At 54.9% G+C, this 24,445-nt stretch overlaps 5 protein-coding genes across 5 annotated transcripts; 4 read left to right on the forward strand and 1 right to left on the reverse strand.

Annotated features, from left to right (window-relative positions):
* Positions 1 to 422: 422 nt before the first annotated feature.
* Positions 423 to 3,286, forward strand: HMPREF1541_09437 (leucine-tRNA ligase; the record flags this gene model as incomplete). The annotated part of the gene is made up of 2 exons (XM_008714111.1): positions 423 to 869; positions 920 to 3,286. 2 exons carry the CDS (start codon positions 423 to 425, stop codon positions 3,284 to 3,286), a joined length of 2,814 nt encoding a protein of 937 aa, XP_008712333.1.
* A 393-nt stretch (positions 3,287 to 3,679) lies between these two features.
* HMPREF1541_09438 (uncharacterized protein) lies at positions 3,680 to 4,678 on the forward strand (the record flags this gene model as incomplete). The annotated part of the gene is made up of 1 exon (XM_008714112.1): positions 3,680 to 4,678. One exon carries the CDS (start codon positions 3,680 to 3,682, stop codon positions 4,676 to 4,678), a length of 999 nt encoding a protein of 332 aa, XP_008712334.1.
* Positions 4,679 to 8,466: 3,788 nt separating this feature from the next.
* HMPREF1541_09439 (uncharacterized protein) lies at positions 8,467 to 11,307 on the forward strand (the record flags this gene model as incomplete). Its single annotated transcript, XM_008714113.1, has 1 exon — positions 8,467 to 11,307. The coding sequence occupies one exon, from the start codon at positions 8,467 to 8,469 to the stop codon at positions 11,305 to 11,307; it is 2,841 nt and encodes a 946-aa protein (XP_008712335.1).
* A 5,369-nt stretch (positions 11,308 to 16,676) lies between these two features.
* Positions 16,677 to 17,951, forward strand: HMPREF1541_09440 (uncharacterized protein; the record flags this gene model as incomplete). The annotated part of the gene is made up of 1 exon (XM_008714114.1): positions 16,677 to 17,951. The coding sequence occupies one exon, from the start codon at positions 16,677 to 16,679 to the stop codon at positions 17,949 to 17,951; it is 1,275 nt and encodes a 424-aa protein (XP_008712336.1).
* A 4,785-nt stretch (positions 17,952 to 22,736) lies between these two features.
* HMPREF1541_09441 (uncharacterized protein) lies at positions 22,737 to 23,619 on the reverse strand (the record flags this gene model as incomplete). Its single annotated transcript, XM_008714115.1, has 2 exons — positions 22,737 to 22,895; positions 23,323 to 23,619. 2 exons carry the CDS (start codon positions 23,617 to 23,619, stop codon positions 22,737 to 22,739), a joined length of 456 nt encoding a protein of 151 aa, XP_008712337.1.
* Between the last annotated feature and the right edge of the window lie 826 nt (positions 23,620 to 24,445).

Consider the following 24,445-nt stretch of genomic DNA (forward strand, 5'->3'; position numbering starts at 1 on the left):
GGAGACCTTCTTAGTAGTGTCGTATTGTCAAAGACTGTTGAAAAAGTTCTGCAACAACATTCAAACACACTCATTCCTTTTCCGGTTCAGGGGTGAGGATTCGAAAGCGCTGAAGGGGATGCAGATGAACGGCGGAGCTCATCGCCGTCCCGGCGCTGACTTCCAAACCCCAAATATGCTGTGCTCCCATCGCATTCGTCCAAATATCGGCCATCACAAATGTGTGTGGTTCGTATTCCTATGTGTGCGCCGTTGAGGTGAAGTGAGGTTGAAAGCGGAGCAGCGGATGCCAAGGAATACGCTCGGCAGCGGAATTGATTTCCGACCTTTGCACCGTCCGACTCAGATGAACTTTTGACATCGCTGCAGTTTGATTGCGACGGTAGCTTTCATACTCGACTGATGCACGGGCGAGCTAGGTAATGTTGGGGCCGCAATTGCCACGCGTGCGCCTCCAGCAACCATGGTCGAAAGGTGTGGGCGTGATAAGATGCCTTCGGCTTCGGAACGCGTCGCGCCTGAGCTTCCCCGAGATTGATGCCAAATGGCAGCAACGATGGGCGCAGGAGCCGTTGAGTCGCGAGCCAGAACGGACAAAGAAAACATATGTCCTACCGATGTTCGCATACCCGTCCGGATCCCTTCACATGGGTCACCTGCGAGTGTACACCATCTCCGATGTGATCGCACGATATCGACGCATGCAAGGCTACAGTGTGCTGCATCCGACGGGCTGGGATGCATTTGGGCTTCCTGCCGAAAATGCAGCAATTGAAAGAGGCCTGGATCCCGGAGTGTGGACTGAAGAAAACATCGCAAAAATGAAGGCGCAGTTGAAGAGCATGAATACAAGCTTTGACTGGGATGCTGTACGTGTGTTAGAAAGATGTCCGTACATAGATGCTGATGCGTTCGGTAGGAAATATCAACTTGTGACCCATCTTTCTACAAGCACACCCAAAGGCTCTTTCTGATGCTGCACAAGCGTGGGCTCGCCTACCAGGCCAATGCACTCGTCAATTGGGACCCAGTAGACAAGACCGTGCTTGCGAACGAACAAGTAGACAGCAATGGCAAATCGTGGCGGTCGGGCGCAACGGTCCAGCAGATCAACCTGCGCCAATGGTTCTTTGCTATCACCGAATTCAAGGAAGCTCTCCTCGACGACCTCGATTTCCTCTCAACGAATGGTCGGTGGCCAGAGCGGGTGATAACACAACAGAGAAATTGGCTGGGAAAGTCGTCCGGTGCACGTTTACGAATCGATGTACAACATCCTGACGGCCATGAGACCAGTCACTATGTATTCACCACCCGACCAGACACCATCTATGGAGTCAAGTATCTAGCTGTTGCCCTGACTCACTCACTCACCAAAGCATACCAGTCACTGTCGCCAGAGCTACAGATCTTGATTGATGAGAAGGCTTCGCTGGAGGTCGGGTCCAAAGCTGGTGTACCGCTACCATTGAAAGCTCGGATACCCTCGGTCAGCGACGATTTCAATCTTTCAGTGTTTGCTGCGCCATACGTACTGGAAGGATACGGGGAAGGGGCTGTGATGGGTGTGCCTGCTCATGATGCGAGAGACCTCGCGTTTTGGAAACAACACCGGCCTGACGAGGAGATCCCAGTTGTTATTCAGCCGCCCGCATCATTGAATACCAAGCTGAGAGTGCAGCCAGGAGAGATAGCCGAAGCATACACAGACCCTGGCATTCTGACCAGCCTCTGCGGCAAGTACGCCGACATGGAAAGTACGGCAGCGGCTGCACAGATCACATCGGACCTTACGGGCTTTGGGCCGAAAGGAGCAAGACATGCGGAGCGATTTGATACCTGGAGACTGAGAGACTGGCTCGTCTCACGCCAGCGATATTGGGGAGCGCCCATCCCAATAATTCACTGCAGGTCTTGTGGGACCGTTTCAGTCCCCGAGGAAGATCTACCCGTGCGTCTGCCGCAACTTGACGATTCGATGAAGGGCCAGAGGGGCAATCCCCTCGAAAAGATGGATTCGTGGGTCAATGTTTCGTGCCCCAGTTGCGGGGATCCAGCAAAGAGGGAGACTGATACAATGGATACCTTCGTCGATTCCTCTTGGTACTACGGTCGCTTCACGGATCCTAACAATAATGGTCAGCTCTTCTCCGAAGCGGCGGCAGCATCACGTCTACCTGTCGACACCTACGTCGGCGGTGTTGAGCATGCGATTCTCCATCTTCTCTATGCTAGATTCATCTACAAGTTCCTGTGCAGCGAGGGTCTGATACCAGATCACGCTCCCGAGGCAGAGCCATTCCAACAGCTTGTTGCACAAGGTATGGTGCACGGCAAGACGTTTTCGGACCCAGAATCCGGTCGTTTCTTGCGCCCGGAAGAGGTCGACCATTCTTCTGGCACTGCAGTCGTCAAAGCGTCGGGCGAGCAAGCCAACATCTCCTTCGAGAAGATGTCGAAGAGCAAGTACAACGGGGTGGATCCGTCCATCTGCATCACAAAATATGGTGCTGATGCCACCCGAGCGCACATCTTGTTCACAGCTCCTGTGAGCGAGGTTTTGCAGTGGGATGAGGAGAAAATTGTTGGTGTTCAGCGCTGGTTTGGCCGCATTCAGCGACTCGCCTCAGACTTGAGCTCGCAGCCAATGACCGGCATGGACGACTACACGATGCCTACCAGCTTCGATCTATCCACATTGAGCACTTCCGACATCAGCATTCTTCTTACTACTCAAAGTACCGTAATGTCTGTGACCAAGACCTTCGATCATGACATTTACAGCCTCAACACGACCATCTCAGACCTCATCAAGCTGACCAATCTTATCCACGATGCTGGAGTCGGCAGCCTCGCAGCTCAGGTGGCTCGAGTTGCCATCTCTGCGCTGCTGCGCATGCTTGCGCCAATCGCGCCAGCATTTGCCGAAGAATGCTGGGAGAATATCAACAATCTCGGCAACGCCAGCTCAAGTAGCATATTCCACCATCCATGGCCACAGCCGCCTCTCTCCGAGGAGCAGGAGGTGACTCTAAAAGCGTCCCACAAAACGATGACTTGTGCCGTTCAGATCAACGGCAAGCTACGTTTCACTGCGGCAATCCCCACTGCAAGTGAGGTAGAAGCCAGGCGCAAGACAGCAAGTGAGGTGAGAGTCGCGGAAGTTGTTGACGCTGTGCTTCGGACAGACGACGGTCAAACCTGGTTGCGAGAACGGAACAACTGGGAGCAACGGAAAAGAGTGGTGCTTGTGGGTGGAGGCAAGGTGTTGAATATTGTATTCTAGAACGACCATCGAGGATACCACTACTGTAGCATAGGCTGTACACTATCCCAGAAAAAGTGACTGGCTTACCCACCTCAGTCGAGCTCAGTCACATGTGCCCTTGCGATGTCCACGACGTGAAGACCGCACTGCCACATGCGTACCAAGAGAAGCAGTTACTTCGGCTATTGTTTCCGGGTGAAAATGCAGCAGGTCGAGCCGAGGCTTCAGGCAACGACGTTTCCTTCCAGGGTCTCTGGTCTTTGTTGCATCTGGCCACCTTGCCTCTTACGCGGAGCCATAGATACAATCACAGCAAAGATAAATCTGTCACCTGCCGAGACACATGTCCATATCTATCTGCAATACTTGCATTGCCCATCCCGCGGGCACTATACTGCCAACCCGTTCATAATGCCGCGGGCACTCGCCACCCTACTATTTGCAGCCTTACTGCTTCTCACCTTGGTGCAATGCGCGAAGGTAACGAATCCGAACAAAGTGCCCAAGAACGCCGTGCTGCTCTCGAAAGTCAACTCTCTCACAGTCCGTGCTGGCAAGCAGACGGCTTCCCGGAGAGTCTCACCAGTGCCTCAACTACAATGCGTTGGCCCGGCCAATGTCTGCAAGCTCTTCACGGTCGATGTCATGCGCTGCACAAATGAAGGCTCAGACTACGACGCTGAGAGCGTGCAATGGGCTTGCAAGGCCTCGCTGCCGGACGAGTTCAAGCTTGGCAGCACCGATGTCACTTGCGAGGGCTACGAGAGTAGCGACGACCCCTATGTCCTCAAAGGAAGCTGTGGTGTCGAATACCGTCTGTTGCTGACTGACAAAGGTGGGGAGAAGTATGGCAGGAAGAGCGATCCTTGGTTCGACGAGGGTGAGCCCGGGCAGGGCAGCACGTTGTTCAAGTACATCTTCCTGCTCACCTTCGCCGCCGTCGCTTTCATCATTCTAAGCAGCCTCTTTCTGCAGTGGCAACAGAGGGATCAGCAAGGACCGCGGCGACCGCCCACTACCTGGGGTGGCTTTGGCGGAGGAGACAATGACGACGATGACCCGCCACCGCCGTATGACCCATACCCGCGCAACTACGGTTCCTCCAAGAAGTCTGCTCCTCGCTCATCTACATCCACGCGCCCGAGCTCCTCGCAGCCGCAGCAACAGCCATGGCGACCTGGGTTCTGGACAGGTGCTGCTACCGGTGCGGCTGCTGGTTACTTCGCCGGCGGTCGCAATAACACTCGCACTCAGCCAGCAGCAACACAACGAAACGGAGGCGGGCTTTTCGGAGGAGGTGGACGTACTGGTGTCAACATGTCGCCCAGAACGTCGAGTTCTTCCTCCTCGCCCAGTTATTCGGGCAGTCGACATGAGTCGACTGGCTTCGGTAGCACGAGCCGAAGATGATCGCGACTCTTGGACGCAGAGGAGCTCTTTGTAACAGCGACGAAATCAGGCTGCACGAGCTAGTCAAGACCGGCGGCTTGTGAGGGTTGATCTGATCAGGACAGCCGAGCAGCTAGCACGACAGTCAGGATGCGGTAGACGAAGGTTGAGTCTTCCCGAGCAGTCAGCGTCAACTGCAGAACCACCGGGTCAGTAATACGAGACAATACTTGCTGAAATGAAGACCCGACTTCGTTCCGGCCCCGACTTCGATGAGCGCTACGGCTGTGGTAGGTCACTGCCATTAAAGCTACTACGCTGGCAGAACCACATTGCTTCTTTACGGCCGAGGTGACGGAGGCCTTGATAGTCTACTGCGCTGTGCATTCAGTGCCAGTGCCGTTAGCCAAGGCATGTGTTCTGGGGTAGTGTTCCGCAGACTTCCTCATTCATCGTGCCTCGCGAGTAGTCCTACGGTGACGCTGGTGTGGTAGGTGGCACCTGACCACCTATCGAGGGGTCAGAGAGGAATCGAGTCCTACAGAAGCAAAGCTGACGATGCTTGGATCGGGTCGTTGCAATCCTGCCTCGATCGACACATGTAGATGGAACGTTCGGCGTTCGCGACCCTATCGGCGTCTCGTTGGGCGTATCGGAGACTTGCATGCACGTAGTCCAATATTCGTCACCAGCGGTAATGATTGAATGACCGTATCCATACCTGTCGTGCATGCGTGACGACCGACTCTCTTGCGACATCATATCTCGAGTGGTTTGGTAGTGGCATCTTCTGACCGATGTTTTGTAGCCGACGGAGGATTTGTGAGCCGTTTCGATTTTCCCCTGCGTTCGCTGCGGCTGAAACTCACGAGCAGCTTCAAGACTCTGTGCTTGGATCAGAGAAGGAATCGCGAATCAATCAGAGTAATTAAATACCCTTGCGCATGTAAGCCAGGGTTGCGTGCACCAAACTCAAAAGTTCGGGACGGCCGCCTTAACAAGGCAACCTCAGGCGCCGCCGCCGCCCCCGCAGCCTCGCACTCCCCTCCCCCTCTAAGCAGCCACCTTACCCAAACCTCATTTGATGTATAAATATTAGAGATTCCAACTTTTCCCCCAACAACCAGCACCGGAATTACCGCTTACTGGCTCTGTTCTCAGAGCCTCAGGTCATGATTTCTTCAACCGGTGTTGAAATCTAGCGGGCTCCAAATTTCGCTCTTCTTCTTCTTCCTCCTCCGATACCGACTTCAAACGATATCGACACTCTTACTCGAGAAAAGGAAAAAGAAAGGGGAAAATTTGGTGTCAGTGCCGGGTAAGTCAACTTTCCGAGTGGGGCTTAAAACACCTGCCAGATGGGAATAGAAGTTCTTTGAGCTCTGCTCCTCGCCCGTCTGGTGAGCTCGACGTAGTTGCTCTGGCTGCTGGCACCTGATGTGTACAGGGGTGGTGGAAAAGGATGAGGGTGCGCGGAAATCAAGTGTGAAATTTGGGCGCCGTCTTCGAAAGACCGAAAAAAACCTCCCGGTTAACGACTCCGGAAAGGTTTCTCAAACATCGACTTTGAGTTTTTGCTTTTTTGGAGGTCTGTAGTATGTATGGTATGCCTTAGCTGTGACTCCGCTGGCGACATGGTCTCACTGTGTGATACGATAATGGGGAGTCTACTACGGTAGGCGCCTCACTTATCTCGTCGACTCGTATGTGGTCGAAGATCTATTAGACCACTCAAGACAACAAGCTCGTAGTGGCATGAGCTACATTAGTTAGTTCTTGGTCCTAGCAGTAACTTCGCTAGCAGTGAGTGAGCATGTGGCCGGGTACACTCGAGGCGTGTCAAGAACTGCTTGTGGGAGAATGACGGAGACGAGGACGCCATTTCCGATATCTCAGCAAAGTCGGAGTGACAAGGCTTGTCAGACAGTTCGATTCCAAACATGTGCAAAGTGGTGGTGTTTTTTGTGCTTTTTGCATTGTGTTCTACGTGTCTGTTGTGTGGGCAACTGACCCTTTTGTGGCCTTCCATCGCCCACCACAGCGCCTTTCACCTTGTATCTGCATCCAGAAACGTCGCCAAGGATTCGTCAGTAGCCTTCGATGGTTGACTTCGTCTAGCTACATGGCACCGTCGTTTTGAAAGATGGATTCGTTAAGGGTAGCTTTCGTCGAGACAAAGCAGTGGCTGATACAATGATCTTGCTGCGCTGCTCGTTGCTAAATAAAGCTCTTCTCCATACCCTAGGCGCTGGCCGTCACAACTTCGACGACACGGACATGCTGGTTTGTCCAAGCTGATACAAAATTGCCCAGACCCTGCTACACAGGCAGGCCCAGACTTGGCTACATGGGAGGTTTGGCTGGATCTGCAGACCCAGGTTCAATTCCGGCTTACTGGACGGTAGTCGACAATTGCCTGTGAGCAGGCTCGTGTCACGATACACACTGCGCAGTGGTTGCCTCGCCTTGCTGCTGCATTTGTTCAATCGTCCTTAGCTTCCCTCGCCCTGGTCTTCCTTATCCAGAGAATTTGCGGCAAGTCGTTTACATACCCAGGGTTCATTCACCGCACACCTACAGCTCAGCAAGTTGATCGACATGGTTCGTCTTCAAGCACTTGATGCGGCAGAATTAAACCTGACAGAGATATCCTTGTCTTGACTCGAACTGTTGTTTCGCGCCAGGCTGCGTTGCGCGAAGGGAAACGGGGTTTTAGATCTGCTGAGCTCTGCAGTTCCAATGCAGAACAACTCCCGACGCAAGCTGTCGGTACGGTTATGTGCATCGACAGTCGTCGAAAAAGGTGTCAATGGTCCCGGAAGAGCGACAAGCATATGCAATGTACTGCTAATCGCGAGCTTGAGCTCCACACACTGAGACTGCCTTGACGTATATGCGTCTTCGGGATGTACCACATGAGTGCAACTAGAGCAACTACAACATGCTGTCTCCTCATTGCGATGCTCCTACCTCTTGTTCACTGTATTTGTACCCTTTCTGTCACACCGCTGCCCTTGTCGCTTTGCTGCGTGGACAAAGTGATCGACGTCTGCTGAGGCAGAATATCGGGATGTTTACGGCTGCCCGCAGGGACAACATGGAACCGTGCAGCCTCAAAGGCCCTCGCCGCGGAACAGACAACTTTTCTGTGCAACTTCCGAGCTCCCAGTCCCCCAAGATTGTACGTTCTGGATTCGGCGCTCCCCTCTGGCATCTACGTGTCGAGTTTCAACTTACTTGAATTGATCCGAGCGAAGTGGTCGCTTCCACCGCGGAGTCAGGAACGTGACGCGCTTATCCCGGCTGGTCGCATCGCCAGCAAGCGCAGGCACCCGTCCGGTGCGTCGGTATCCATGGACACATCATTGCAGCAGGGCATGAGCAAGGGAAGCTTCGGTCTTATGAGATAGTAAGAGCCATTCTGGACACCTTTCTTCAATTTCGAGTCTCTCAAGCCACGTCTTGGCATCGAGGCAACAGGCAGCCTTGCCATCCCATCAGCAACACTACATCCAGTTCAGGTATTTTGCCAGTTTTTGTTCTCTGGAATGGTACAAGCGCATGCCACGCAAAGATCGAGTGTTCTGTTTCACCTATTCGCCGGCGTTCCTAGGAGTTTCGTAGGCGATCAGCGATTGTCTTTGTCCCTTTCATACCCGATTAAGGCGGCCATACAGCGTCCTGCCAAGTCGGGTTCTTTCTACCGCCCCAGAGGCAGTGTGTCAACACCAAGTCAGCGTTGGCTGCACACGACAGCGAGCGTTCGACCTTTCCCTGGATTGTACGACATCACACTTGGCACCATCAAAATGGACCCCTCCGACGCCATTTCCCTCTCTTCGGACTCTGAGCCCGAGACTGAGACGGATCCGTCGCTATCTTCCGCATTTTTGAGCACAAAAGCTTCCAATCTGGCTCGGGCCTCCATCAACAATTACGGACAGCCTGTTGTCAGTGGACCGGGCCCCAATCGGCCTCTGACATTGCCAGTCCAGCTGCGCCAGGAGGTCGACTTGACGCAAGGACAGGCACATATTGACCGAAGAGTAGAAATGGCGAGACAGCAAGACCCGGATGAAGATGAAGACGAGGAGCTCAAGAGGGCCATCGCGCTGAGTCTGGAGAGCCATCAAGAGGAGATCCTGAGGGATGCTGAGGGCGCGCACCATGAAGATGTGAAGAGCGATAATGAGCACCAGCGAGCGCCAGTGGCAGGTGCACACGAGGCTGTCCCGCCTGAAGCTACAGCACCCAAGACTTCTACGAAAGCAGAAGGACCCCTTGGCTTCCTCGGCCTGGACCGTAAAGCGATGGAGGCAGAGCGGCTGGCGAGGCTGAAGCGAAAGCGGGATGCCGAAGCCGATCCGTTTCCTACCACGAATGTGCCTTCCACAGCATTCAATACTCAGACCGCCGCAGAGCCTCATCCTACTACAGGCCTTGGCAGCAAGCGCCCCAAGGCGGCCGATAAACGTGGCACGGACCTCACTACAGGGATGAGATCTATCTCTCCCCCCATAATCAACCGCCGCGAACGCTCTTCGGGCTCTTCGCCAGTGAAGCCAGCTCAACCAGCAAAATCAGCAAAGACAATGGCCGAAACCACGGGATCCACAACCTCACCCTCCCAACCCCAATACTACCCTCACGGCAAGATTTTCAAAACCCACTCCCCGGCGCACGCTACTACTACTACTATTACAACAACAACATCATCCTCATCTTCCCCCTCCACCCCTTCAAACACAATCACCTTCCCCGCCCTCCTCGGCGACCCCTCCTCCATTACCTCCGCGCTCCTCTCCTCCTTCACCATCGACTTCGACTGGCTCCTCCCGCACTTCTCCACCGCCACGACCAACTTCGTGTTCGTGCTGCACACGCACAGCGGGCCCCACCGCGCCGAGCTGCGCGCCGGCTTCGAGGGCATCCCCAATGTGCGTCTCGTCTTCCCTGCTGCGAGGGGCGGGATGCTGGGGCATGGCACCATGCACAGCAAATTGATGGTGCTGTTCTACAAGGGTGTTGCTGCTGCTGCGGCGGAAGAGAAGGATAATGATGATGATGATGATGATGGGAGATGGGCGCACGGGCGCTGTAGGGTCGTGGTGCCGACGGGGAACCTCGTGCCGCATGACTGGGGCGTGGGCTCCGTGATGGAGAATCTGGTCTTTGTCATCGATCTGCCGATGCTGGCGCCGGCGCCTGGTGGTGGTGGTGGGGACCATGATGATGATGATGCACAGGGCAAAGATGCGCAGCCGCCGACACAAGCGCGGAAGAAGCAGCAGACCCCATTCGAGCGTGGCCTGTTTGCGTTCCTAACCGCCCAGGACGTCCCGGTCAAGGTGCTGTGGAAGCTGGCGAGCGTCGACTTCACGAAAACCGAGGGCCTGGCATTTGTGAGTTCGGTGGCGGGGTTTCACGTCGATGCTAGCGGCACTACGACCAGCAGTACTGGTTCTACTTCTACTGATGTAGACGAGCGCGACGGCACAGGCCTATGGGGCCTGAGCGCCGCAGTCAGAGAGCTGGGCCTACAGTGTCCGGCCAGCGGTGGTGCTGCCACGGCGACTCCCGAGGAGCAAGTGCAAGTGCAAGTGCAAGTGGACTACGCGACCAGCAGCCTCGGGGCGCTGACGCCCGAGTACGTCTCGCGGCTGTATAGCGCGATCCGCGGTGTCGAGATGGGCAAGAAAGAGAACTTGAAGTTGAAGAAGGTCGTGAGGATGCCCTGGTCGTCGTCTTCGAAAGAGGCAGACCAGCAGCAGCAGCAGCCATGGCGCAACAACCTGCGCATCTACTTCCCCTCCTCGGACACGGTGCAGGCGTCGCGCGGCGGGCCGGACGGCGCAGGCACCATCTGCTTTCAGGAGAAGTGGTGGGACAAGGCGGACTTCCCTCGGGAGGTGGTGCGAGATGCGGTGAGCGTCCGGGAGGGTCTGCTTGGCCACAGCAAGTTCATTTTGGTGCGGTATGCTGATCAAGGAGGGAACGACTATCTGCGGATCAGCGACGGTGCGGCTGTCGGTGTCAATGCGACGCAAGGCGCGATGGGTTGGGTCTACGTGGGGAGTGCAAATTGCAGCGAGAGTGCCTGGTACGTGCTTTCTGTCTTTTTCTTGGCTTCCCCATCCCCGTCCGATTGTGTTTTTCGCTACGGTCGTATCTCGATGTCCATCAAACGTTGCTTTCTCACTTTGCGCGGAATGTGGAAATCGTCTCCCACTCTGTCGGGCCCGAGGCGCCCGTCGGTCAAGCAGTTAGGAAGTCTTTTTCTGGGGAAAGTTTTTTTCGTTGCAACCCAAGAAGAATGCAGCCTGCCCACGCTTTCTTCTGGATCGTCTGAACTGACAGATTACACAAGGGGAAGAGCCGGTCCGCCTGTCAGATCCGACAACTCCACTCGGTCGTCGGCGAAACTCACCATGCGCAACTGGGAATGCGGTGTCATTATTCGCGTGCCAGCCTCAAAAGCTAGTGCTGCAAAGGACCGACGGCAAGGGAGGAAACACTTTGACCAGGTGGGATCCGACGATGTCTTTGCAGAGTTTCAAGATATTGTGCCCATAACTATTCGGATGCCTGGCGAGTCAATGGTCGCCACTAGAAGGCTGCCTTGGTTTACTAGTGGATTCGGTAATGAATGAGTCTCTGCCATCAATTTGCTCGGTATGTTGATATTGCCTGAATCGGAAACGGGGAGGACGAGGTTGTAGCTCGGCGTTGCCAATGCGATGAAGGTGGACCGTCGAGGTGGAATGAGACTCGGGGATGTGTCAAACCTGACAAGGAAGTAGCTTGATTGCAAACATATGCGACATTGGTGGCACAGTCGCTTATGCGGAAAGTTATTCTCCAACCTTTTTGGGCTGGTGGAAAGAAACGAGGACCGGTTGGTACCACTTTGTGCCCAGTGTCGGAATAATGCTGGCGCAAGGGGCTCGACAAAGATCGGGTAACTCATATTGTAGGGTCAGCATCGAGTGGGGTGGTCCACCTGCATGACTCGTAGCTCGAGTCTATCGCACCACCACTTTGATCTGTGTACCTTTTTTCAAGTAGAGGAAGGTTCAGGCGACCTGAAGATGAGAGAGCAACGCCGGGCTGAAGAGACCTGCAGCGACAAGACTGGCTTATGCGCAGGAGCCAGACTGCGACCTCGGCAGCGACAGCGACAGCGACAGCATCGACTGCAAGTTGCTAGGAGCCAATGATGGGTAGCCGACATAGTGCCTTGATAGGCAAAAATCGATCTCGCGGGCGGCCCTGGCGGCCTGCAGTGGGTCCGACGAACCTCAGTCGTGTTCTGTCAGCCATTTGTGTTCGTTTTTGCCCCTGTTCGGGTCTTGCATACCGCCGGAGGACAAAGTCAGATAACATTGGAGCAGGGTTGGTGTGTCTGCGCGTGACGAAGCTTAGGTGGACAAGCGAAACGCCTGCAAGTCAGGAGCGATCAAAGCGCAGATCAAAACCTTGAGTGAACGGCACAGGTTGCAGCGATCGACCGGAGGCAGCGGCATAGTTGATGGAAAAGGACGCAGCAGTCGTCAGCATGAAATCGATACAGCTGAATAGCATTTGGAGCACGCCTGATAGCCGACAACGCTTGACCGAGTCGAGTCGCGGGGCGTTAGGGTTCGGGGGGGGAACGATGAACCCCGGAGTTCGGGTAGGTGGCTGCACAGGCCTCATGAAGACTTTGCGTTCGCCAAAGTAGGTCGAGGCGTTCCTGCGCTTCAAGAAAGTCTATCGGCAGATCTTGGCGTGCCCGCACACCACGGCGACGACATCGGGCAGAATGGCCTGGCGGTTCTGGGTAGCCGGATGCTGAGTCAAGGGCTTACCCTAAGACACGGCATCCATCGTCCAGCATCCTTGTCCAGCAGGGGCGAAAATGAATATGGGTACCGAGCGCTTGTTGTACGTACAGAGTACCTGGAACTAGGAAAAGGAATCGCGTCGTAAGACGACTAGACTGGAGAAGGAAATAGACTTTCTAGCGATCATGTCAGTCGCGAGGTGCAGCAAGGCATGGCAGATAGCTGCACGATGGGCCAAGTGACAGCCGATGAAGGAGGGAGGGAATTACTTTCCCACCTCGGATGCTGTGCAGCGAACTATCCCTTCATGGTGACCCTTTGGAGACCCTCCGAAGACAACGGCTCTGGTGGCCTGCAGGTGCGATTATCACCAAACTTCGCGCGCAGGGACTTCAATTGGAGGCAAAGCGACGCGAGGGAGCGGGGGGTAAAGGTGGCTGGCAGACTTGGCTATAGTACCAAGCTTTGTCGTGCAGACGAAGCTAATGTTGCAACGCTCGTTTCGAGGCACCGGCAGCTGCAGTGGTCTGCGTGGGAGTGGGGAAGGCACTGCTGCGCCTGCATTGCACCTCGGTCTTTACCAAGTTTTCAGGACCCTTGGACCGCTGCATGTGATGCGTCCAAGAACATCTGCACCGCTGGCCTTGGAGTAGTCGGCATGGCGCCAACGCGGAAACCGGTCCCGAATCACGGCCTGCATGGTCCACCACTCCGCGTGCCAACAAGGCAAATACCGCTGCTATACTCACTAAGCTCCATTCTATCCAAGGCACTCCACCCTCCAAGAATTGATTAGCGATCGAGAAACATGCAGCTGCAAGTCGCCATTCCTGGTGGACCTCTTTGCGATGATCTAGGGTACGGATACGGGTGCGGTCATGGAGCAAAGGATAGGAAAAAAGGGCCCGAGTGAGGCAAAACAGTGTTTGATGGTACGAGTATGGGTCACGCATCCCTCAACGGGTCTACCAGACTGTCGGTACCAGAGGTGCCGCAAGCCATCGACGCACCTCAGCCCAAGCAGGGATGCTGGCGGTGTACAAGTACCAGGGAGGAGAGTTGGATTCCGTACCGAGGACAGTACTCCATACACAGGGACTCCGTACGCGTACATGAGGTCAGTCTAGACCCCTCGCTTGAGAAACAGGCGGGTGCCTCTAGTCCGGGGGCTGCTACGCGGCTGACGGGCCTTGGATCCTCACCATACCCCTTCGCACCTGCACTGCTGCTCTCTAGCGGGATTTCCTTTCACACCACCATCATCATCATTACGAACACCCACCTCCGTGTGTATCCGTATATGCTCTCAGATCACAGCTGAAGCTGAAAGTACTGATGCCGAACGGAACGTAACACCAGGTGGAGTACGGCAATGTTCGGTTGGGGCAGATCGGCAGAATACGGCTGTCACACCCTCCGTAGCATGACCGTCTTTCCTCCCTGGCAGGCGAGCGACCAGTGCCTAGCGGGGGTGGCAGTGGCAGTGCTGGAGCCCCCTGGCCGGTTTTCTCATGTCACGCCCGCGCGCCAATACGGCAGATCTGGCCTGGTCAGCCGCTGATTTGCTGCTCAGAGCCCTTTGTCCTAGCTCATTCGCGAATCTGCCCAATCTCGTCTGCACCACTGCATCTTGTCATCTTGGGAGGTGGACGAGCCCATCGCTTGTGTCGCTAGACTCTTCTCGGTAGCTGGCCACTTCGAGTTGATCGCGGTTCCGCTGCGCCTAACAAGTATGTGCAGCACTGTACCCGGTACGGCGCTGAAGTGCAACACGATGGACACTGAACAGGCTGGAGGGGGAACCATCCCGGCGGGACACTCTAGGCGTGTTGACGCCGCCGGAGGCCCGTGGTATCGTCTCAGCTTGCAAGCCGCCCCTGATTCCGAGAATAATAATGGCTCACGGGCTTCTGACAACTAGTTGCGTCCGACCCCACTACGCGTCTGCGACCAACAGCTGTGCCCTGAGTCGACTACCCTGACGTGTGCTGGGTCATGACGCATGCCCGAAATTTGCGCTTTCATCACCATCGCACAGAAGAATGGACGGGCTTTACCACCTGCCATTCATTATAGGGACAAGTATCGTTGAGCGCGGCGACAATAGGGCAGTGTATACCAGTAGCCATTATACTTTTTGGCTGCCGTGGCCTAAGCATACGGATCGACGAGACCACGATCTGAGCTACATCGGGCTCTGAAGCTTGCGACCCAGGCGACTTAACGCCTGTTAACCCCTTGTTGTTGCCCCTAGCAATTTCAACCCCCGCCCTTAGTACGCATCGTGACAGCATCATGAGCTGCACCAGCTCGGCGGAATTCCATCACTGATGACAGCGACCGTCGCACCCTACGGAGTAATGAGGACTGTAGAATGTGTGAATCTGCCTCTACTAGTCTCGTTTGGGGCAATTGCACGGACCAGGGCTGAAGAAAGCGAGTGGGCCGTCAGGCTTGACTCTTGACGCCGGCTGAAGTCCCTGGGCACGTCCTCCCGTCCCGAGCTGCTCAGGCTGTTGGGTCTCGCACGCTGAATTTGCTAACCGTCTTTGCCGTCCCTCGCCGTGGAAATTTGCGTAATTTTTCACACACCCGGGTCTGGCGCGCGCAGCCCTTTGCCCCCCTGGAGTGATCCTCAATTCCTCGGTCGGTTGTCACAAGGGACTCCGCGGACAGGGAGCGCAGGGCCAGTCCACACCTCGGCATCCAGCCGCCTTCACCATCTCCACGCCATTCTCAACACCATCTCTCGTCGCTCTTGATTTTGGTTTTTTCTTCGCACGGAAAGGGCTGCGTAAGATACCGTACCACCCCCGCGGGCGCGTCCAAACCAGATCAGGACACCCAGGTCCATCCAGGCACGCACAGTCTAATCGACCACTACTGCACGCCAAAACACATCATCTCGTCCACGTTGAGTCGACTCGACTCTCTCCTTCGACAAGCCGTGACATACATATGTGCCTGTGCCTTTCACCCCCTGCCATAATTACCTCAGCTTCTCGCATTGCCACTGCTTGCTGCTTGCGCAACGACTGACGCATCGCTCCTGCCTCAGCTACGGACATCACCATCTCAGCACTTTTCAGGTGGCGACAGCCTTCAGCTGTTCTCTCCACGCGCATCATCCATTCACAGTGCACATTGCATCTAACTCATCCACCTTCACCTTGGCACGGATTCATTATTCAATAATCGGGGCATATGCACAACATACTCTTAGAACCCTCGCTCAGCGGTCTTGTCAATCCTCCAGCCAGAATTTCCATCGCCTTTCCTCATCGTCCCGGTGACCAGCCTCTGGGGCCAAGCTCGGTAGCTTCGACAAACGTGTGCTCCATCATCTCTTCCCTTCGCAATAGCAGCCATCAGAGCTTCCGGTCTGCCACTATTCAAAACGCTCGACTCGGCCACCTCGAATTTTTGACTTTACTGGCCCAGCACTAAACCTGAGGCGCGTGGCAGAAACCTGTAGCGCCCGCTCCTCCCTCACAACTCTACCACGAAGCTCCTCTGGACCCGCACAAACAAGCGCACCACAACATTACAAGCACTCGTCTGCTTTCCCCCCCGTCGAACTCAGTCAGGGAACTCATTCTTTCCATTACTTCCGAAAGTCTATCAGGGTTGCCTCATCTCCCCTCTGGGTCTGGCTGTTGGCCCCTCACTATAAGCTCGAGCTCTTCACACACAGCCTCCTAATTCGGTCAACCTTGATTTACGGGGACGACTTCAGGTGCCAGAAAGGCCTCCAGGCCCCATCACGTAACTTTGCACTTCCCCAGACGGGTTCCCAAAAAGCCTGCGTTGATTTAGGTGGCTTCCACCAGGGGCCCTTTGCCCGTCCGACCATCGACCATCGATCCTCGCCAAAACAGTATATCTCGTCATTTGTTATCCTCAATCGTGGCTGGCGATCCATCAAATATCGACGACACAGCCGGTCATTTCTGTTCACTGGCCTCACTTGCTTCATCTCCCTCAGTCGCCGGATTTGTCCTGCAGGTGTTTCTTCGCGCTGGCTTTTATTCAAAGCTAGTCGTTGCACATCTTGCTCTTTGAGTTTCGCTTCGAACTAGAAGCTCAAACCATCAGTCCTTGCTCTCGCCGGTAAAGTCTGGGCTGTGCGCATACCTTGCTGACAGCCCTGCGAACTATAATCTCCTCAACTGCGCTCGCAGCTCTCTACCGCTATCATGTCTTCCGGAGGTGCTGCTCTGCAACCGACCTTTCAAGGCCACGTCTCAACTACCCAGGACGCTCTTGTATTATTCGAAGCATGTCTCCAAGGTCATCTCTCTCATGTCCCGCGACGCCCTCACGATCGGGAGCGCAGCTCCCTCATTCGCAGCGGCTCTGTCTTCATCTACGAAGAAAACGCTTCAGGCATCAAGCGATGGACTGATGGTGTTACCTGGAGTCCATCGCGCATTCTCGGCAATTTTCTCGTTTATCGAGAGTTGGACAAGCCATTTCCTCCGGGCGAGAAGAAGCGCGCCATGAAGAAGCAGAATCGCCGCCCGAGTCGACCTGGCGAACCCTATCCCGGCTCCCTTGGCAGCGAGAACGGGTCCTTTGGAAGCAATGAGAGAACGCCTACTGAGGTCGAGCGGCAGCTCATTGGATCACTGATCGACAGCTACGGCTTCAAACCTGATGGCTTGGTCAAGAAAACCATGAGTGTGACTGTTCAAGGCGTGACCCACCATCTAGTCAGCTATTACAACGTGCACGATGTCATCGCCAATAACCTGCGAACACCGGGGCAAACCGAAAATCTCCAGTACATTCGGCCGCGCCCAGAGCTGACCTCCAAGCAAAGCTTCAGATCGCCGATAGAAGAGGTGGAAGAGGTGGACGGAATCCGTGATGGCCAGAACGCTTACCGGTATGGCATGGGTCATCAGGCCTATGTTCAGGATTATCGCGCACCATATCCAATGGCTCAGTACTACCCTCCGATCTCTCAAGCTCCCAGTGGCGGTTACTCGGCTGGCGTGCCGCCCATGCAGTCTAGCTACCTGCAGACACCGGTTGCTACGCCTCAGATGTCTGGGCAACGACCAACTGAGTATGCTTCATATGACCATGCGAGCTATAACCGTGGCTACGACTCCAAGACTCCAACCTCGGCTACGATGCCTCCTCTGATGGGTGATCGATCTCAACCAATGATGTACCCTCCACCAAATCTGCAGCGCCCGATCAGCAATCTGAGTCCTGTGTCAATGGAGAACCGAACCAACCTGAGCTACCGACCTGGCTACAGTATGGGCTCCACCGCGTCACCTATTGACGGCCACCGACCTGGTGAGGACCGGCGCGAATCTGGACAGGCCAACGCGCAATTGTACGCTGGCCGCGCACCATACTATGGTGACGGTGCGAGCTCGCAGCTCCATCAGCCGTCTTACGGTCAAAACCCAGCCCAACTGTCTCAGTGGTCAACAACGAACCATTCTCAGCCATGACATCAAATGAGACTGCCTCCGATATCCTCCTTGTGAGCTAATAAAGGGCAGCTTGCCGCAAGAGCTACAAATCTGTGATATCGACTGCTAAAGACAGTCCCGTGTCGCGTATGGGCAACATCACTGAAAGTTCTACGGCAGCAGAACCATCTTCTTGGGGTCTTGTCCGGGAGAGATGGAACGTATGCGGGCACGTCAGCTTATGAGGGAAATGGTACTATCTTGCGAAATGGCGCGGGGACTCACACCTGTCTGGCGCTTGTCACTGCGCTGGGAAGTTCACTTCTGCGTACATATATTTTACTGATGCCTTGTTCGACCAAGAGCCTGTTATCAACGCTCCGAAATGATTCCGACGGCCAACAAAAGCATCACGGGGTTTGGGAAGGCTATTGTGATTTATTTTGCTACCATTGCTAATACGGTATGGGGAGGTTCATCTGATATGTTTCATGATTATGCGTAAGGAGATGGCGAATGAGGTGGGGATGGCATGACAAAAGGAGTTGGCATGAGCCTGCAAATCAGAGGCGGATCGGGGTGCACGGATCATGAGTTTACCAGACATCAGACATCAAGACATCAGACATTAGGAGCGGCTGGGTCAAGTGACGGAGGGGCACAGGAGCGAGAGGACAGCATCGCCCCAAACCCCGCCGACTACTCTTGTGGCTAGCTACTGCATAGGAGGGGCGGTTCGTCCATGGCTGCGTAAGGCAGGTGATCAGAGGACTGTTAACGGGCATCAACCATGCGAGATGGGAGTGACTGTAGCCATAGCAAAGGTGTTGTCAATAAGACGAGTCATACGTTTCATCTTAGTTCGACAAGCGTTGGCCGCGCGAGCGCCTCAGATCGCGCGAGAGACCACAGCAACTCCGCGGCACTCTGAAGCCGGCGCGGTGGCCTTGCGCACGCTAGGAATGAACCATGGGGGCCTCAGGCCCTGTTACATGTCATTACTCCTGAACAGCAAGCCGAGTTCTTGTTTTATTACGCTATTGATGTGCGGCTCAAGCAAAGGATGAGCTCGATTTCGTCGACGACTCCTTGCTGCCTCCACACTCAACCCCCTGCCTCACCTTAGCTACCCCTCCTCTGACGAGAGCGAGGGCTTGCTCGGCGAACCTCGGCGCATTTCGCACCCAGGATCCCGTCATTGGCGTCGAGTGAGAACGAAGTCCCTTGCGGCAGTAGCCGCCGTCAACCCAGTCACAGCCGAGTAATGACTAAAGAAACCTCGACGTTTGTATTAACGATAGCTTCCCGTTGGTAAACGATCTACAGCAAGAGGGGGCCGAGTTGCTTGCCACCGTCGGATGATTGAGGTAACGCAATCTTGCCTTTACGTGCAGGAGGGCTGTGCCTACCGACAACCTTGCTGGCGATTGCCCTTTTTCCACCTGTGGAGACCGCTGCTCTTCCCCCCGGGGGTTAGAATCGAGACAGGTTTGCTGCTGGCCCAATGCGCAAAAACTCTGATGTTACGCGTCCTGGCGACCGGGTGGGAGATTCATCAAAAGCCAAAAAACCTATTGGGATGTGAAGGTTTTGTTTCTTGCAAAAAAAGCACTCGGTGAAACTCGTTGGTGGAAAACTTCCTGGTCAGCAAAAGGGGAATACGGGGTTGCTTGCTTTGCGGTCATTGTAGCCGGCTGGGACCAACAGAGAGACACTCTATGCTTGCTTCCGGCGTCAGGAACAAGCGAAAGTCTCAACGACCGGGAAGAAGCTCTAAGCAGCCGTAGAGCCCTATGCTGCCCCCCCCAAGGACCCGCTACTCGAAGGTTACCGATAGGCAGCAGGAGCAAAGTATGCTCTCTGACCTCCTTTTGCTTCGGCGGCCATTATCTCGCTCTGTGGGCGCGGTCAGGGCTGCTCTGTCTTGATGGCGTGAGAGCCTCGCAAGTGTGTCTGCGTATGGATTTAGGCCCAACCTCATCTTTTGTTGCTCTTATTCTCGTTTTGCTTGTCAATAGAGCAGCTACAAGCGCTCTTCCAGGCCAGAGTGAGCTGCATGTCCCTTGACAGCACTTCCGATTACCAGACGTACACACCGACTTCACTCCGATTCCAGTCCGCTGTCATGCCCCTGGTACCGTCCTCCTTAAACACAAAAGCCTCGTTAAAGCACCCCACTCGACGAAAAGCCCTAATACGTGCCGCTGAACATACATCCCTGATGTAAGGACTATCGCTACGAAGCAACATACTATCGACAGACGCTGTCCTATCTCGTAGGGATGTCCTGGCCATCTCAAGATCACCATTTCCCAGCGCCGGGTCGTCAGACGGTCGCCTCACGCCTGGCTCTGGGGCTGGCGTTACCACTACAAAAGTTAGGCGGATCGGGAGTCTACCCTTCCGTCTTGTGCGTGCGTCTCCGCGAGGTCAAAACGCTAGGTCGGAAGCCTAAAGCACATCACCAACGCGCGAGTCCATCGAAATACTGCCACTACTGATACCGCAAACTTTCGGCGCTGAGAGATTCAGAACACGAGTTCGACAGCTTGGACGGGAAAACCTGGTTTCTCGGGGTGCCGTTGTCACTTGAACATCAAGGGGTATATGCCGTGCACCTTGTACCTCCTAGGTTGATCAACGGCTGGAAAAGTGAAGTGAACCTCAGAAGAACACTCCCATTTCCAAATTTGAGCGGCTCACAACCATGGTGCTCAGTCTAGAGCGGGTAAGCGCTGGCTATCGTTCCAGTGAGACGCATCCGGCGAATGTCCTAGCGCAATCCCAACACCCGAGCGTCTTCGACCGTCTACAATCCTTGGGCTGATCAACTTCAAAGACACCAGATGGGAGCTGGTAGCCGAGCGTTGGATTCAAGCTCACTGCTTCTCAGACTCTCTGACTTTGTTCATGCCCAGACGGCTGATCAAAGTGGGTAAAATGCTTCGTCCCAGTTATTTGAACGATCTTTGAATATCGTTCGGTGTTGTCGCCTCACAGACTACACTAGTACGTGTTCAGAGGCAAATGGAACGTCATACACGATTCATGGTCGGACCAAGCGCCCGCTTGATCAACTCTGTCGATTCACGAGTTGTCTGATGATGTACTCTACGCAGCGCCAAACGCTGCAAATAGCAGGAAAGGGCGGTATACTCTCCAGCTACACCATGTTCCTGAGTGAAGCCCGAGTCCGACCGGCCTGGTCATCATCCAAAGCGTTCTCCTTTCGAGATCGTCGTTGCCACATCACAAGCACTAACATGAATTAATTGAAGACGCCGGACTCAAGTTTTCATGCAGACTCTAGGAACATCCACGTTCGATGTGCCTCCATTGACGCGCCGTGAGTCCCTCGAAAGAAAAACCCAGTTCAAATGGCCTGTGAGACCTTCCGGCACGTCCACGGTGAGTCCCGAGTTGCGACAACCATTCCATTTTATGTGGCTAGTATTGTACCTTGGTCAGCCAACCCTCGACACGCTCCTGGGGCTGTTCGAAAGCTCTTAGCATGCAGATCGTTTTTCCCAAATTAAAAACAAACCCATGTCTCACGGAAAAGCACCTGATACTCAGAAGACCCCCCTTCTCTAGGAAATCAATCGATACAGCCTCGTAGTGCGAAAGCCAGAAAGACGTCAAACCATTACGGTAGACCTGAATCTTGGCATTATACCCACCCGTATCCCCCCAAGAAATTCCGCTGCAGGAACCGCAACATACATTCCAATCCAAGGACGCGTCTCAGCACCGGAAGCGCTGAGCGGACATCCTCACATGGATGTCGGAAGTGCGGAAGTGGGAGTCCGGTTCCTCCTGCGATTCGCCCCCATCGACCTTCTGATGTGAAGTATCTAGCCCTTCTATCCGTCCTGGAGCAGCCACGCCAAGGTAGGTCTGATAGGATAGCCGTTGATGGTGGCGGATGTGACGGATTGTGGCGTTACACGGAAGACATAACTTTGGGCTGAGCCATAGGAGTCGGGGTTTACAACAACTGCTGTGGGGGAAGTGAGCTGATGTGTGTCACAGCGGTGTAGTGTATATACTAGACTTGACTTGTGTGGTCTTGCGACATAGATGATGGAGGTTTCCAGCCTCGTTTGATCGGTTGGCTACGAAGGCCGTATATACGCTATATGGCATAGCCAGACGATCCAATTCTGCGAAATTTGTGGGTGGTTTGGAGGGGGCTTTCAGTGTACTTTTCTGCTCCGTTGAAAAGAACTGTTTTTGCTGTCTGGTTCATGGACATGACGTTCAGTGGAGGCGTATCTCCCAGAAGGCAACCACTTTGGGCCGGGCCCACTTACTCATATCGTATAGTACTTGATTTGTACCTGATGTCACTGGAGCGGCAGCCTGCTTTTGACATCTTGAGGATCAACCCGCGGCACCCACTCAACTACACACATTGCACAACTGGGCATTAGCTGCACCTGAGAGATGGATATCATTCGTGAGCAGTGGAAAGTCCGGTTGAGATACCAAGTCCGAAAAGGCTTGTAGAGACGTCGTACAAGGCATCCGTTGGGCAAGGCCCCAAAGGCGGCATGCATTATGGAGATTACCTGATGCCGCAACGCCGCTTGCTGCTGGGGTTGGGACTGTACCACCTGAGAAACCACACATCTCAGCTCGAGTGAAAGAAACACGCCACGCCGGCCCTAGCACCATTAAATCCCATCCCGTCTCATCTTATCCCGATGCTCTTTCCACCCCTCCAAGACCCTTCACACCCTTTCCCACACCCACCTACCGCACACACGCCGCCAGGCTATAAACTCAGAGCCTTAGGTACGTACAGTACAGTTTCACTTATCCTCATCCCCCCACCTCCACCTCCTCCCCCTTCTTGTCCTCCGCCTCCTTGACAGCCTCCTCCTCCCTGACCTCAGCGTCCACTTCGGCCTCCTCACCCAAATCGCCGTGTTTGGCTGTCCAGTAGATGCCGAGGCCGCCGCCGACCATGCTGCCTACGACCTGTTTTGGAGGAAAGGCGTTTGTCAGTTTTTGAGAGGGACGAGAGATTCAGTTGCGTTCAGAAGGGGGGAAAGAGGGGAGCGGGAAAGGGGGGGGGGGAGGCTGAGGCTGGAGTCGAATTTGGTTTGGGCCTGAAGCAGCAGCCACGGCAATGTGTTTTAGGGGGTTAGGCGACTGAGGTGTCCGCGTCAGGGGCCAAGTCGCTGATTCCTCGACGCACGTGAGGCAAGGGGAGCCGTGCGCAGGCAATAGGCGCACAATAGAGAGCCAAAGCCACCGGGCACGTGTGGGGTGGAGATCGCCAACGAGCTCCACGGGTGGGTGCACACCCAACTCGCCATCCTCCAGTCACCCAAATACCAAACACACAAACCCAACACAGAACAAGGGACGGTAAAGATCGTACAACAAAGCACTTAGCACGTACCGAAATCCAAAGCAACCAAGCCAACCCCCTCCCCAACCTGACGCTCCCTTCACATACTTTCTGCAGCGCGGGCGTGACGAGCTCGTCGCGCTGCTCCTCCAAATGCGGGTTCACGCTGACCAGCAGCGCCAGCAGCACGATGAGGATCAAACCCAACAGCAAAACGGTCAGGACCTGGATGACGGCGAGCAGGATGGAGATGTTGCGCGTGGTTTGTAGGACGCGAAAGCCCGCCGCGACGAGGGGCGTTACTTGGTCGAAGGCTTGGTTGATTTGGCGGGAGTAGGGGATTCCCATTGCGGAGTCCTAGGGTGATGGAGAGGCGGCGGGGGGGCGGGGTGGGTGTGGGTTGGTGTGTTGGTGCTGGGTGCTGGGGATGGGCTGCTGCGCTGGTGTGGGCGCCTTGATCGCGGAAGGATGTAGGAAGAGGGGTGAGCGTTATGCAATGGAGTCAGGCTGGCGACGGCGACGGCGCAAAGGAGCGACAGTGTGCGGCGATGATGTTGATCTATCAAGTCTTCGACGCCACACCAACAGTGGCTGAGAAGCACGGGAATATAAATCCTTCAAACCGAAACCCGCAACACCTGCCTCTCTTCGCCTGGCAGTAGATACTGCATCTCATCGCTTTCGTCATGGTATGCGCCAGGTGTGCGGGCAGGCGGGAAAACAAGGCAAGCTAGCATGCTGACTGACTGACCTTGTTTGCGCATTCGGGCTGTTCGATTGGCGAGGTGGATGGTTATTGGTGGGCGGCGCAAGGATCCCTGTCGCCCGTCACTTGATGTGCCGAGGACCTCGTTCGCTGTCCTTCGACAGATGCACGGTATACGCCGTAGCAAAGGCACCTTGATGGAGGAAGGGTCAGGGCTAGCAAAACAGATGAGACAATGCTATCTGTGATGAGAGGTTCACGGGCCAATCTGTGGGAGCCGGCGACGTATCTCTCTCTAGGTTGATTGGATAGTTGAGCGTTTATATTCGTGCAGGGCACGATCTTCGGTAGCGATATTGGACTGCTCAAGGCTGGGCTCATATAGAGGAGCTAGACATTGGAGCAGACCATCCTACTCTAGCCCATCCCATCAAGGACCCAAAAGCCCGTGACCCGTCGAACTGATAT

This window comes from Cyphellophora europaea (genome assembly GCF_000365145.1).
Source record: "Cyphellophora europaea CBS 101466 unplaced genomic scaffold supercont1.10, whole genome shotgun sequence".
Lineage (NCBI taxonomy): Eukaryota > Fungi > Ascomycota > Eurotiomycetes > Chaetothyriales > Cyphellophoraceae > Cyphellophora > Cyphellophora europaea.